This window comes from the organism of the source record quoted next, unplaced genomic scaffold (genome assembly GCF_019419815.1).
Source record: "Pyrus x bretschneideri cultivar Hongxiangsu unplaced genomic scaffold, Pyrus_bretschneideri_v1 Contig24, whole genome shotgun sequence".
Classification (NCBI taxonomy): Eukaryota; Viridiplantae; Streptophyta; class Magnoliopsida; order Rosales; family Rosaceae; genus Pyrus; species Pyrus x bretschneideri.
In genome coordinates, this window is record NW_025999546.1 from 5869593 (window position 1) to 5886698 (window position 17106).

Here is a 17106-nt window from a genome sequence, read left to right on the forward strand (position 1 = left end):
AAAAACTTCATACAAAATTTTATTTTTTATATTTTTGTGGATAGTAATTGCCTTGGCTATTTCACTTCGTTAGCGAGGAGAAAGAAAAAAATTATTTATTTTTCATATCTTTTGTGAACCGTAATTGTCTTGTCAATCTCACGTTATGGGTGAGAAAAGAGAAAAAAAAAATTGCTACTGCAATTAAGTAATTCACATCAATTGAACAAGTTCCCGTTGCCTTTCGCTATGCAAAATAGGTGAAGGTGCAATTAAACCAACTCCAATCCTCTGCTAATTTAGGCTTTTGGTTGAGAAAATTGTCAATTAAATAATAAGAATTTACAATTATAGAACGGATTTGGATCTTATCCAGATTCACTCTATGGGGATCTTAGGGATCCTTACATCTTTGTTATTCATCGTGCATCATGCAGTCAGAAATTATTTGACTTTTTTATTTAAAATTAAACATAAATAGTACCTGACGAAAACTGACCGCACGATGTACAATGAACGGCTAGAATGTGGGGATCCCTAGGACTCCCACAAAATGGATCTGAAGATGATCCTCTTCTAGGGACAAGGATTCTCTTTGTGGGGATCAGGAGATCAATCAATCGTGTTCGTTCATCGGACATCGTGTGATCAATTTTCATTAGGTACTATTTATATTCAATTTTAAATTAAAGTTTTAAAATAATTTATAACTGCACGATATACGATGAATAAATACGATTGATTGATCTTTCAGATCCTCGCAAAAAAATCCTCACAGGATCCTCCCTCTTCTAGGACATGGCTGATTTCTCTCCCACTTAAAATCGTGTGTATAGAACATCTATAGACGATGGCACAAGTATAGTTTTTATATCGATTTGACACGTTTCAACACGCTCAGTCCATATGGAGTATTTGCCTGGTCAAAGCAGCCGCGCTCGTTCCTAGTACCTCGTAAGTCGTGTAACAACAAAGTTGACAGAACCTTCAAAATTTTGCTTGCTTTTCAAGTTAATGAAGAAAGTCGTTTGAACTTCAACATTATCCTTGCCGCGCAATTTAATAAAGCAAACAGTCAAATTTACATCCGACTATAAATACTGAGCAACCATATTAGCAAATCAACGACCTAAAAACAACTCATATCTCTCTCACTTTTTGTTATTCATTTCCCATCCATTTCGACTTTGCTAAGCAGCCTCACTCAGCCAAGTCTAAACCGATCACAGCGGTATAAGAATGGCCATGTTTTCAGCTTTTCTCAATTGCTTTTTTCCCTCTTCACCGTCGCAGATCTCTGATGATGCAAAAGGGTCTAACAGCAGCGGAAAAGAGCCTTCTTCAAAGGACTCTGAAAAAAGAAAATCACAATCATCATTATCGGGAGCTCCCATAGTCGTTTCAACATGATGATATGATCATGAAAGTAGGTATACCGTATATACGCATGAGGCCAAATATACACTTCTTCGATCAGATTCATTATTAGTTGAAGTTCTTGCAGTAAACAAAGAATTACAACTTTACAAGCAAGACAGATACGAATTTTGGGGGAAGTGCCCTGGTGCCAGTTTGCTAGGCAGCGTGTGGCAGGTTGAAGTCAAGGAGGAATTTGTGATCATTCAAACACAAATGGGAAAAGCAGTATCGGAATGAGTATTTTGGCTTGCTGAAATGTCGAATCCTGTACCTGGGAGTAGTTTCATGATTTCATGTTTAGATATCTTTCTTTTTGTAATTATGGATTTGATGTTTATGTTAATTAGTGTTTTCAGTTTCTTTAAGAAATAATAAGAGAACTTCAAGTTCAATTCTTCCTCACGGATTGTTTTTGTTGGTAGTATGAACCTCGCATCGGAAAAAGGGACCTTATATGAGCTTATAGCAAATTGGGCTTCTAGCTCTGCACATTGTCAATGTGAAATGCTAAGGAGAATCTCTTAAAAGTATGACTCTCCATAGACTCTCAACCACCTCATGTTTTCCGCACAATTTTTATAATGTTGGTACATGAATGAATTTTAAACTGTGAGGTGATAAAGAGTCAATTGAGGGTCCCATTTTGAGAGAGTTTTCTCAGCAACTCTCATTGCCATTGGTTTTATGGTGGAAACTCAATTATCTTCATGGTATCAAAGTAGGTTGTCCAATGTGTGAAGCCAACCAGCTACACGTGCTCCACATCACCCCATTTATCTTGTTCACGTGCTATGCTTGAAAATTCACCACATGTGAAGATACACATTAAAAATATGAATCTCACGTCAAGGAAAAAAGGAAACTTAATGTGCTTATAAATAATTTGGTTATTCCTCGTAACATCAATTGGTTTTCTATTTTGTACATAACAAGCTCAATAATTCCTCATAAAGTGGGCATGTAATTCAAGCAGAGCACATTACTTTTATTTACTTTCAATGACGACGTGACAATTTTTTGTACATACAAGCTCAATAATTCCTGAGAAAGTGGGCATGTAATGCAAGTGGAGCACATTACTTTTATTTACTTTGAATGATGACATGACATTGTTTTGCGATATAATGTCATAACAAGAACTGTTCATTTTCTTTATTATCATCTAAAAATGATCTTTAGAAAAAATCATTAAATTTATTTATTCATATGTGTTGAATAAATTGAACAAATAACTCATGATAAACTGTCAATTTATTTGATTCATATAATTGAGTTCAAACCGAATGAATTTTTCCATACGGTCAAGTGATGTTACGTACATCGGCATTCAAGCAATATCCATCTGTATAGGCATCTTATTTTACCTCAATTCTCCCATATTTGTACATGACTTCCTTCCTTCCCTTGGTTGTTCGTGTTGATACGTATGTAAAACCTTGGCCTTTTAGAGGTGAACCGTACCCCAAGTGTGGTATTTCAGTATTAGCATCGTGATTTTTGGTAAGCATTTCATGTTTTTGTGTAATTTTAATTCTTCAAAGGTACAGATAGTATGAGAGAATCAAGAATAACGGTTCCATTAAAAAGAGGGAAAATGATAAATATACTCTTTTTTTTCATACACAATCCTGTTTAATTTTGTCCATTAATTTTATTTAATTCGTTCAATCTGATGAACATGAATAAAGAGAAGTAAGTGCGTGCTAAAAATGGTGTTTGAACGAGTCTTCGTTTTTTTATCAATTTGTTAAGTGCATTGGTCTGCAACTTCAAACCTTTCTTAAGAAATTTACAATTGCATCATCAAAAGGCCAGGACTGTCTGCATGTGTCACATATATTGAAATTAGATTCAAGCACCTCATTGTGTTTGAACAGTGTGGTCCTCTCCAGAACCCAGATGAGATCACTTATCAGCTCAGACTCTGAGAGTGACTTCGGAAATTCACATGTAATTTTCTTTTAATTGACCGAATTCTTCCAAGTTCATAAAACAACTCAACTATGAATTCAAAGAACCAGACGGTCAATTGACCCAAAGAGAGAGAGAGAGAGAGAGAGAGAGAACCAACGGTGATCTTCAGTCTAGCTTTATTATGCTCAGGAGAAAATGATAATTAATGATTAATTAGGTCCTACTAATCCTTTTTAGCAGGTGTTAGTGGACAATTTGCACATTGCTTCTGTAAATAAATGTCTAATAAAAATAGATCATATGAGACAGGTGTAAGAAGGATGAAGTTCAAGAGTGTGATTCAAGTGAGGAAGTTATCAATGGTCAAAACAAAGCCACTTGTCAAAAGATTAAATAGGTTGTTATACATATAGTTGGTTAGTTAGAATCTGTTGCTTTAGTTAGAAAGAGTTAGTTGATATAAGGAGGTAGTTAAAGAGGAGTACTTGCTCTGCAAGTTTGGCATTGAAAACTTCTATATAAGTGAACAATGTAAATCGTATAGTTTTCTAATGAAGAAAAACATTTCTACTGATACAACTTTCTCTCATCTCCTTTATCTCTCTTCTTAAAAATTGTTATTGTAGCTATCTTAACATGGTATCATCACTGGCCGATCCGGTGCTTCCGCTCAACCTCTAAAGCATTTCTTTCTCTTCTTTACCCTCTAGTTTGCATCTCTCTGTGATTTTTGGCGACGGAAAACATATCAGTCGCTCAAAAAGTTGGTTTCTTCTCGTCTGCCCACCAACTGTTCGATCAAACGTCTCAGTAAAAAATTGTTCACAAAATCTGCAAAATGATCACTGCAACTCAGTTACAGATTGTTCAGTCGCCGATTACCAGTATTCTCTCCATCGTCTCCACTTCTGTTACGGTAAAGCTTGATGATTCCAACTATCTTACTTGGAGCTTTCAGGTCCGATTGCTTCTGGAAAGTCATGGAATTATGGGATTTCTTGATAGTTGAAGAAAGTGCCCACCAAGGTTCAACGATAATTCTAACATTGAAGGGGTTGAAAATGATGACTACTTGGTATGGAAAATGCACGATTGTGCACTGATGCAGTTGCTCATTGCCACATTATCAACCACTGCCATTTCCTGCGTCATTGGGTGCAAGAGTTCTGCTGAGATGTGGTTGAATCTCACTGAGCGATTCTCTGCTGTGACAAAAGCAACTATCTTCCAGATGAAGAAAGAACTTCAGAATATCAAGAAAGGGTCAGAATCAATTTCTGTTTATCTCCAAAAGATTAAGGATGCAAGAGATCATCTTGCTGCAGCTGGAGTAATTTTTGATGATGAAGATATTATAATTCTTACATTGAAAGGACTACCTGTAGAATTTAACACATTTCGATGTGTGATCAGAGGAAGGGAGAATGGGATATCTCTCAAAGACTTCAGGTCTTAACTCCTGGCAGAAGAAGCTATCATTGATCAGTCTTTTGACAGTTCTTCCGGATTGTCCTTTGGTAGTGCCATGGTTGCTGGAATTCAATCTGACAAAGGGAAATCACTTGTTCTTGATCAAGTTCAACCAAGGTCCTCCTCTGATCCATCTTTCAGGCACAATGGAGGATCCAGTTTTGCTAATTCCAATTATAATACTAGATCTTACAACAATGGGAGTTACCACAACTTTGGCAATTATAAGGGTAACAATTTCAGGGGCAAATGGAGAGGCAGATTTCAATACAATTTAGGTCCCAAATTTTCCAACGGTAATCCCGGCATTTTTGGTACTCCAAAGCCATATCAATCTCACTGCCCGGATCACTCTTCTGAGATTCCTACTTGTCAAATATGCAACAAAAAGGGTCATGTTGTTGCAGATTGCTTTCAAAGACATACCAACACTGCCTCGAGCTCTCCTATTCAATGTCAAATCTATTGGAAATATGGACACTCAGCCCTTCAATGTTACCACAGAAGTAATTTTGCGTATCAAGGGAGGCTTCCAACCACTAATCTCAGTGCTATGCATGCCAATCATCAACCTTCAGCATCATCTAAACAATTTTGGCTTGCAGACACTGGTGCTACATCACACATGACATCTGAATTGGCAAATTTGGACCTCTCCACTTCATATCAATGAACTGATACAATTACCACTGCAAGTGGTGCAGGTTTGCATATTTCCAATATTAGCACGTCTAAATTGGTTGTTCCTCATCATTCCCTCATTCTTAAGAATGTATTACATGTTCCAAAGCTTTCTCAGCATCTGTTATCCATTTATCAACTATGTAAAGACAATAGGTGTAGATTCATTTATGATGATGTTTCTTTTTGGGTTCAGGACAAATCCACAGGGAAAATCCTACTCAAGGGGCTGTGTAGAGCTGGTTACTATCCTATACCATTCACCATTTCACAGAAGCAAGCTTCACCACCTACATCTCATTCATGTTTCCTTGCAAAACCAGTTCACTCAAGCATATGGCACAAAAGGCTAGGACACACATCCAATGCAATTACTTCTGCAATTCTACATCAATCTCAAGTACCTGCATCACTATAGACATGTTCATCCATATGTACACCATGTTTAGAGGGAAAGTTCACCAAATTACCATTTCAATTTCTTGTAAACAAATCTGTACATCCTTTAGAAAAAATCCACAGTGATGTATGGGGACCTGCCCCTTTACTATCCTATGAAGGATTTCAGTATTATGAAACCTTCATAAATGATTGTACTCGTTACACATGGATTTTTCCATTAAGAAATAAATCAGAAGTATTTGCCACTTTTGTTCATTTTCATGCCTATTTGAGTACACAGTTTTCTGCTATAATTAAAATCTTTCAAAGTGATGGTGGTGGTGAGTATACAAGTACCAAGTTTCACCAATTTGTAGCACAACATGGGATTTTACATCACAAATCATGTCCATATACACCTGAACATAATGGTTTGGCAGAAAGAAAACAAAGACATATTGTAGAAACAACAATAACCCTTCTTCAAACTACCAAACTACTTAACCAATTTTGGGTTCATGCTTGTGCTACTGCTACTTACTTGATAAATAGGATGTCTTGTGCTTCTTTAAACATGAAGTCACCTTTTCAAATGCTATATAACACTGTTCTTGAGATTGAACATCTCAGGGTTTTTGGTTGTGCATGTTTTCCTTTGCTAAAACCATATAATACTTCTAAACTTCAACCTAAGACAACAACTTGTGTCTTTTTGGGATATGCAAGTCAATACAGAGGGTTCCTATGTCTAGATTTTGCCACTGGTAAAATTCAAGTGTCCAGACATGTTTTATTTGATGAAGCTAGTTTTCCATACTCAACCTTCACAAGTGTCACACACTTCCAAATTATCTTCTGCATCATCACATATTACAATGCATCCACCCCAGTTAACTCCAGTCATCACATTAACAAATCAAGCATTAACACCCTCATTTCATTCCATATCATCTCCCACCACAGAGTCCTTGCCTATGCATTCATCTAGTGCCTCAGAATCTCTTTTTGCATCTCGAACCTTAGAATCCTTGGAAACAGGTGCATCTAGTGCTCGAGAGTTTGATTCTTTACCTGCACATGACACAACTGCATTACACATACCCTGTGCCTCTTCCCTACATCAGTTGCCTCCACCTAGCTCCAGTACACAGCACCATATCTCTGTGGATCCTGATTTCCACCCTGAGAGACTAAATGTGGTTCTGTCCATACCAATGAATGTACATCCCATGCAAACAAGGTCCAAGAATGGGGTGTTCAAAAAGAAAGCTTTGTTAGCTACGGTTACTTCTGAACCCAAAACATTCAAAACTGCTTCCCAAGTTTCTGAATGGCAGATTGCAATGCAAGAGGAAATAGCGGCTCTTCATTCTCAACAGACTTGGTCTTTAGTCTCATTACCACCTGATAAGAATTTAGTTGGGTGTAAATGGATCTACAAAATTAAAAAATATGCAGATGGGTCTGTGGCAAGGTACAAGGCATGACTTGTAGCACAAGGGTATAGTCAAGAAGAGGGTGTTGATTATTTGGAGACTTTCAATCCTGTGGTAAAACCTACAACTATAAGGCTGATCTTTGCCTTAGCTGCTCAATTCAAGTGGTCTCTTAGGCAGCTAGATGTCAAAAATGCCTTCTTACATGGCATACTTCAAGAGGAAGTATATATGGCACAGCCTCCGGGTTTTGAGAGTGTCACACATCCTTCAAACTATGTTTGCAAACTTCACAAATCATTATATGGTCTCAAACAGGCTCCTCGAGCCTGGAATGAAAGGTTCACCAACTTCTTACCAAGTTTGGGATTTCAAGTTTCACAGGCTGATCCCTCACTGTTTATTCAACAGTCTTCCAAGGGCACGGTGTTATTGTTTTTGTATGTTGATGATGTCATTCTCACAGGTAGCAGCACTCAATTGATTAACCAAGTGATCACAGCTCTCATTGCAGAATTCGAAATGAAGGATTTGGGTCTCCTGCACTACTTCCTGGGATTACAGATCAGTTACACCTCAGAAGGCTTGTTTGTGTCTCAAACAAAGTATATTAATGAGTTAGTTGATAAAGTTGACCTCCAGGACTCTAAACCGTGTGCTACACCATGTCTCCCATATCACAGACTCCTCAAGGATGATGGGAAGTCGTATCACAGTCCTGATCAATATAGAAGTGTTGTTGGCGCTCTTCAGTATCTTACTTTTACAAGACCTAACATAGCATTTTCAGTCAATCAAGCTTGTCAGTTCATGCACAATCCTATGATTTCTCATGTTCTTGCAGTTAAGAGAATCCTTCGCTATCTCAAAGGGACATCCACTTATGGCATTCATTTTAAATCAGGACCATTGCATCTGCAATCTTATAGTGATGCAGATTGGGCAGGAGATCCAAATGATCGAAGATTAACTTCAGGATTTGTTGTATTTCTTGGATCCAACCCCATCTCATGGGCATCAAAGAAGCAACACACGGTATCCCGATCATCCACAGAAGCTGAGTATAGAGCGTTGGCAATCACGGCTGCAGAACTTGCCTGGATTCGACAACTATTATGTGATATGCATATACCTTTACATTCCTCTCCGCTGATATATTGTGACAATGTCTCAACTATTGCCCTTTTTACAAATCTTGTGTTCAATGCAAAATCCAAACACATTGAGATCGACTATCATTTTGTATGTGAGAGAGTCACTCGGGGTGATCTTCAAGTTCAACATGTGTCTTCGACAGACCAATCAGCAGATATCCTAACAAAGGGCTTGTCTGCACCATTATTTCAGCAACATTGCAACAATCTGATGCTTAGTGTTCTCGAGCATCAGCTTGAGGGGGGATGTAAGAAGGATGAAGTTCAAGAGTGTTATCCAAGTGAGGAAGTTATCAATGGTCAAAACAAAGCCACTTGTCAAAAGATTAAATAGGTTGTTATACATATAGTTGGTTAGTTAGAATCTGTTGCTTTGGTTAGAGGGAGTTAGTTGATATAAGGAGGTAGTTAAAGAGGAGTACTTGCTCTGCAAGTTTGGCATTGAAAACTTCTATATAAGTGAACAATGTAAATCGTATAGTTTTCTAATGAAGAAAAACATTTCTACTGATACAACTTTCTCTCATCTCCTTTATCTCTCTTCTTAAAAACTGTTATTGTAGCTATCTTAACAACAGGTGCCTCTCAAGTAATATATTGATTAGTCAAATTTTAGAAAATACAACCTTAAATACCATGCGTGGTGCTTTATGTGTATTGTTAACTCAATTGGTAGGAAATTTCAACGTGCTTTTTGTTAATTGGTTTAACGGCTGGTCAAAGCAGCCGCGTGGGGTGGTGATTTCACCCAAGGGGAAAGAGCAATAAAAAAGATTAATAAACAATGCATGTGGTCTTGACATCTTCCTTGCCCTGCAAGTTAATCAACAGATATAATATTGTCCCATTTCTATCTCACTATCTATATATACACTCAGTTTGCTCAGCTAATTGAAGCCTAAAGAAAACATACAGAGCCAGTATCACCTTGCTCTTTTCCACAACTCTTCATTAATCTAGACACAAATACAAGAGGTATATCGATCGAAAAAAGAAATTACAAGAGATCCGAAGCAAAGTCACAATGACAGTTTTCTCAACTTTCCTGAATTGCTTCATTCCATCGTCGCAGGTCTCCGATGAAGCAGTAGGCTCTGCAACTGCAAGTATAAAAGTGCCTTATTCAACGGAATCCAAGAAGAGCAAATCAAAATCATCATCATCGGGAGCTCCCATACTAGTCTCTTACTTCCCCCAAAATTCGTATTTGTCTCGCTTGTGATCTTGTGGTCAAAGTAACTTAAAAGTTTTGGTTCATGGCGGGATAAATTCAAGATCAATAGTATTTCTCATTCTGTATGAACAATCTTTCTTTTGGCAAGTGAAAACGTACAAAATTATAATAATTAGTTTATACACACACACACACATGTTTGTTAAATGAGAAGACTGTTTCTCTTTGTTATATCTACAATTCATTGTAATCATGATTCATTAATAAAAAATCAGAGTTTTTTTATAACTCTCTCAACTGAACTTTCTCACCAACCAAACAGAATTAGGGTTTTCAGGTTTAATTTTCATCTACAAAAGGTGCTTTTACATTTAAGGTGTCCCTTCGTAACACATATTTCTGAATATTTGCCACTTGGGTTTAGGTTATTGACATACTATGGACATTTTAAGGCAACTATTTATTCTTCGCTAAACAACTATTTTGTTGTAGTTGTTACATTCTGGTTAAGGAAATTTTTTTATAGATATCGAAAATACAAGTCAATGATGAATCATTGCACCTAAGAATGGACAGCATATAGTTGATATGTCCAATTTCTAAATTAAATTCATAAAAAATATATTCACACATCACAGCTTAAGTAAAACAAAAATGTCAGTGGCCAATTTTAAGTATAAAAATTGCTCTGGTTAAGAAGAAAATCATGAGGCTGCTAGGAATCACACTAGTTAAAAATAGATACAAAATGATGACATATATATATATGACTTTATTAAGTGGTCCCTCTCTTCTTGCTCTCCAAGGTAATAATATTTTGTTGTCCTAATATTCCTGTCACCATATCTGCAGCTGGCACTTACATATTATAACAGATGAAAGGTATGGCATTTGATTCTTCAACGTTTTGTGTCGTCGATTGTTGGAAGTGCATTGTCTTTTTTATTTTGAATGGCGCGCATGGTCCCCATAATCTCCACAACCATGAAAATGTGAAATGTCGTCTGTGACTGAAATAGAGAGCCTTCTTGGAAATTCACAGGTTTCTTACAAGTTTGATAGCAAAAAACTGTGGTTCTTAGAAGTTCACTGAAAATAATCACTTTTGGGGGTCATATGAATAATTAATGCGACTATTTAGCTAGGTCTTAATCTAGGATTTTCACATTGCTTCTCTAATAAACTCTCTTAATCAATTTAGAAAGAACAGATGTCTCATTATTTAGTCAAGGTTTGCAAAATAAGCTAAAGTAACCTGCACACTTCATGCTCACGAATCATGATATATTGACATGAAATTTCAACCTTATTATTTTAATTATAATATAGACTAGTTTGCCTGGAGTATGTTATATTGATATAAATAAAACTAAGTAATTGTGCATATATAATAGTGAGATCTTGAATCTTCCGTGGCCTCCAAGTTAATCGATCGACAAATTCCCATTTCCATCTCACTATAAATTTTGGGCAATAATGCAACACCATATATCACACCAAGTTAGCAACCCGCTTTAAATCATCTCAATCCATATATCTGAACCCTTACAAATCACTAGCAAATTAAATGGCTATTTTCTCAGTTATTTTTCAACTGCTTCATGGCATCGTCACAGGTCTCCGATGAGGCAGCTGCAGAGCCCAGTTCTTCAAAGGATTCCAGAAAAAGCAAATCAAAGTCATTGGGAGCTCCTGTAATAGTTTCTTATTTTCCCCATAATTCATACCGCTCTCGCTTGTAATTGTTTTGCTCCATCTAAAAAAGCAAGGTCCTTTGAAGCCAAAAATTGATAGTTAATTTTTTCGTCTTTTGTTGTTTTTCTATTTAAATTATTGGATTTCATGTTTACAATTTGGTTCCCAATCAAATTAATGAAAGTGCTTAGAAGGCAACAGATGAAAGATAACACTAACAACTTCCATGCCCAGTATATGGGGAGTATTCAGTCTCCATATTCAACATTTCATAATAGCGAATAAGAGCCACATAATGTTGATTAAGAATCATGATTTGATAAAGATAGCCAAAAACACGCGCGCATGCAAATCGCAACAAGGACCTTCACACTAGGAGTAAAAATAAAATTTAGAAAAAAATTGAAATTTAGAGAGAGCTTGACGGAATGATTGGAATGAGGGATGAGCATAAAAGATGATATATTGGTAGGAAATCATATATTAAACTGATAATAACATCATTGTACAAAAACAAAGGTAGGAGATGAAACATATTTCTTTCGCATCAATATATTGAAAGTTATAGATTTGGCTACAATATTTATATGTATTTAATATAAACACTATCTTGATCGTCAAATAATGATATTAAATACATATTTTTACATGGATTATAGACTTTGAATTTTCAACATATTTTGGTCATGATGCCGATGAATCAATCAAAATTCGGATTCAACACTTCATTACCTTTGAACCGCGTGGAACTGTTCATTACATCAGCCTCCCTTCCAAATAAAATAAAAACCCTCAAAAATATATATGCTGCTTCTTCATTAGATCAGCTTGCTTCTAGGTTAATTACTTGGCATGCAATTTCAACGTGCCCCTTGTCTAGTCAAGGCAGCCGCGTGACGAACTTTCTTCATAAAGATTACTTTGTGGAGTCTATAGAATGCATTGCGGTCTTGAAATATTCCTTGCCCTTCCCAGTTAATATATATATATATATATATATATATATATATATATATATATATTCTAGGCATGTAAGAAGTCTCAAGCCAAGAAACGAAGGTGATTTTGTCTATTGCTTCATGACATCGTCACAAGTCTGCGATGACAAAGGACGCTCTCCGACTACCGCAAGCTTGCCTGCTTCAAGCGAATCCAAGAAAAGCAAGTCAAAATCATCAACATATTGGTCTCGCAAGCATGTTTCTAATTACTACATGGAAATACTACTAAACCTCATCAAGGGTATGTGAATCAAAGGATCCAAGTTATACCATATATACCAGCACTGGACTAGACGATGAGTAATAAGTTAATAAGTTATGTATGGCCTGATGGAATATGAATATATAGTTATGCTTTTCTTAGTTCGGTGTATACGTAGTACGCTTTGACAATTAATATCCATTTTCTTTGTTTTTTCTGTTTTCTATTTGAGTTGATCCTGTGCTTATTTAAGGAAGTGCATCAACTGCTCGAGCTATCTTTTGTAGAAAATGTAACTTGTACTCCGTTAATTGTGGCTCGAGCCCTCTTTACAAAAAGTGTATTGTGGATTACTTCATCGTTTTTAAATTAGACTAATACTGTAACCATTATAAATCTTTTAAACTAGACGTATACTTTAACCATTATAATCTTCGTGATCCTGATCTTGTTTAGTTTGTTTTTCTTATCTCTTGCCTATTGTTATTTATTACTCGTTCTACACATTCTTGCAAGTATTGATTGACGCTTTCACACATCCTAACTAGTGACATAAAATTTTGACAGATTCCATTGTTGCGAGTGAAGAAAACAAAAAAAAAAACTTTTTTCTTTTTATAAGATATAACTGAGGAAAGTTTTAGGGAGATCACATTTTTTTGAATCATTTAATGTAGGCAAGTGATTAATGAACTTATTCATAAAAAAATGCTAATGAAACCACATATTTTTACCATATTGGTGTACTATCTGATGTGATAGGTGATGTGCCCATGCATTGTCAATTATTGAGTTCATCTAATTAGATTTTGGTTATATGCATCATGTACTGCCACATAATGTGGTTGTTTCCCTCTTTTTGGGTTTGGATGCATGAGTAGAGGTGATAAATCAATCCATTGATTGTTAATCGGTACCCTTAAGACCCATTTAATTTAATATCACCATAATGTAGAAGTAAAATTGGTAGTGCTGATGATGTTGTAAGGTGAAATCAAACTGAATGGGTCTTAATCCGTACCCATTAACAACTTAATGGGTTGATTTGCCACATCTGTGCGTGAGCATGTCACCATGTGACCTAGACTAACCAACGTAGAAAGAATGTGAAAGTGATTGTGTTTGCATGTTAAATTTGACTTCTAATCAAACGATTGAACGACTGAGTAAGGAACCTCTTCTCGACCTAGTTTTTTTCTCTACCTTGAAGGCAAGGCTTTAATAAACAACTAAATGATGTGAAATGGTGATGGTGAAGATCTAGCAATAACGTAAATAAAATTGAAGATAAACGAGATTAAATTTAATTTAGTTTTGAAAAAAAAAAATAAATTAAAGACGAGTGTGAAATAAAGGTTCCTTGAAACCAAATGGAATTTAAAAGACAAAGACAAAAAGTAAAGAATTGAAAGACAAAAATGTTAACTAAACAACATAAATGATTTTTTTTTTTAAATCTAGACTATGAGCGACATTATGCTACTCCTCGGATATGAATGGAAGAGAATTTGGAATTACAATTTATGTGTGTGACCGGATATCTCTTTCTCTTGTTCGAAATTTGTATTCACAGGGCTAGAATACGTCCCAACTGTTGGTTTTCAGGCATATATTTGGGATAAATTTAATTCGAATAATTAAATACGCAGCGGAAAAACAATGAATAACAAAAAATATGTTATCCCAACTAGTTGTAATTGATAAAGCAACAAAGAAAGAAGGCGAATGGATTACTTACATGAATCTTTACCCACATGTGCACCGCTTGTAGGATCGTCTTGTGCTTGTGTTCTTCTTCTTCATGATTGATCACAAGAAGATCTCCAAGTGTTGAGCCTCTAGGAATATCCACAGTGATACACCAACGACAAATGATAGAGTAAGAGATTCGATGTGATAGCATGATCACTCACTTGGATCAATGGAATGGGTGACACACTAGGGTGTTTTTCGGCTAGGGTTTTCTCTCTTTTCTCTTAGAGACAAAACTGATTTCATTCACAATTGCATTAAAGGTGATAGATTAAAAGCACACCACAAAGTAGCACACAAATGTCCTATTGATTTTCCTTATTAACACTAAGATTTGTCAATTGTAGCATATGAAAATAAGGGTCTTTTCCGCAAAAGATTGTTTTATCTAATTACTTAAAATGTCACAAAAACTGGGCTGATGTCCCTACTAACCAGCCACCGTAAAATAATTATTAGACCGACTTACACTTATCTAAAGTCTATGAAATTTTATATGAAGAATTTTTGGAGTTTATTTGCTATTTAAATTAAATTGAACAAAAACAGACCAGAAACAGATTTTAAATAATTCACAAATTAAGAAAAACGAGTTAGGGGAAGTGCTATCCACCACCAAATAATCATGCAAACATGTTATGTTTCATTCAAATTCCTTTTATTTCTGGATGAAGATGCTCAAGTTGGCTCAATATTAGAACTCAACCTATTACTCTTTCTTATGTAGTATGTTAAGAGAATGACGTTTTCAACTTAACTTAGTCCCTAGCATGCAATCTAGAATGGCGTGTTCATAGATTTAACAAGTAGAAATCATTAAGAACGAAAAGAGTTTGAGTCATCACAAGGCATCGTAAGTACTAGCTTTGTCTTACTTATCCTAGAAATTGGTTCACATGTTAATTGCAATTAACAAGTACTACTCTAGAACATATGTAGGTCCTCATTCAGCAGGCACACACATATTCATAGCATTAGAATCCTAGATATGCTTACTAAGTATGCATCTGTAGAAAACACATAAAGAATTCATCAATGAGACAAGTAGTGAACCAATTTTCATCCATTCATAAAAGTAATTCAAACGAAATATCATAACAAACTTGCAATAATATTCGGGGCTTCAAAACAGCCCCTAACTACTAAAAATTTAGTTACACAATCCTTAAGTTAAAAAAAAGAGATAGACATGAGTTTGAGAAAATAGAACCGAAAGAAATCGACTGAGGCTTCCTCTTTCCTTCCTTCCCCATCGCTACTTTTAAACCAATTCTTGCTGCATCATTTTCTTCTCCTTAACTCACCCACTAATAGCCATTTAATGATGACAATAAGTGAGAGGAAATGGTAAAACAATTGTAACTCCTTGGGTAGCCTTTATGCCAATTACTCCCTGTTAATCCTCATCTTTAATTCCATTTCCTCTGATATTTGAATAGGTGTCAGCTGGCTTGTTCTTGGCTGCATCAGTTTTGGCTGCTAGTTTGATTGGATTTATTGCTTTCAATGTTTTCTTGTCAGTTACAAATTGCTCAGCCTCTTAGGAACCTTTTAGTGTTAAAACGGCCATAACTTCTTCTAGAAAAATGATATTAGCAATCCGTGAAATGTCCAAAAATAGACATTTGTAGCTTTCTAAGCATATAAGGCTCATTCTCTAATTTATTTTGAGCTGTTCGCAACTTGCTTCCAAAGTCAGCTGATCTACACATGCAGTTTTGACAAATTTGTTACTTAAAATGCCACTTGTGCTATTTTTCTTTTCTTTGCTTGACAAATCCCACAAAACAAAAAAACAAAGTAAATAGCTCAAAAATATAAGGAACTAACTAACAAAAGACAAGTGAATTTGATGTAATATATATATAAATATAAGCTTATCAAAAGGCATATGAGAAAACACTAGGGTATTTATAATACCCCTTGCCGAACCCACCCCCCCTATAAGTTTGATGCCATGAGCTTTGTCCCATGCGTCTAGCCCAATAACTTGCCCACTTTGGACTTGTGACTTGGACTCCTTTAAATTAAATAAAGCTCAATGCTTATTTTAATTAAAACATGTCCAACTAATCCAAATAATTAATCCAATATAAGTAATAGCTAATTATATCTTATCATCTTCCACGTAACGTTGTCAGTATTATCATAGGTGTGTGACCTCTTAGGTTCTAACTAAGGCCGATATTGAAATTAATTAATAAACTACTATACTTCCACAAGCCATGAGTGACACCTAACAATATATCATGGATATCTAGATTAGATAGAAGTATTCGTGAATTAATCATGATACTCTTTAGGGTTTAGGGTTTAGGGTTAAAATGTAATTTAGTTCTTCTATCATCCATACCACTATATGATATGGAATAATGCTAAATCACATATAGGTATCTATGATCACAACAATGCATCTCATCATGTGAAGCAGTTCTTACAAACATAGCTTGATCAACAAGTATTTCGGCTAAAGAATTCTGAGATGGATCTTCTAGTGGCTTCGAGGAATATCTCCTTCTATTGAACAATTACTAAAGGGTGATGGATTCCTTATTGTACTTTCATATATCTTTATGTTCATATACATGAACTCAAGTAATACACAATCTGGCCCTACGAGGTAGTGAGGGCTTTGAGGTGAAGTTGAGATTCATATATATATATATATAAGCACAAGTTATCCAATGATGCCCCATGTCTAAGAACTATTTACATACTACAACTCAAAGCTTTGTAATGTTTGACACGTTATAAGCATCCATACATTTAAAGTGTTCAGTGAACTTGTTCAATAGGCAAGCACTTGTATATCCATCATGTCTCCAACACACGTAGCACGAGATCATGC

The 17106-nt window shown here is 35.6% G+C and overlaps 1 protein-coding gene across 1 annotated transcript; it reads left to right on the forward strand.

The window, feature by feature from the left end:
- Positions 1-7511: 7511 nt before the first annotated feature.
- On the forward strand, positions 7512-8768 carry LOC108867984 (uncharacterized mitochondrial protein AtMg00810-like). Its single transcript, XM_018650004.2, has one exon. It carries the CDS (start codon positions 7512-7514, stop codon positions 8766-8768), a length of 1257 nt encoding a protein of 418 aa, XP_018505520.2.
- The last annotated feature ends 8338 nt before the right edge of the window (positions 8769-17106 follow it).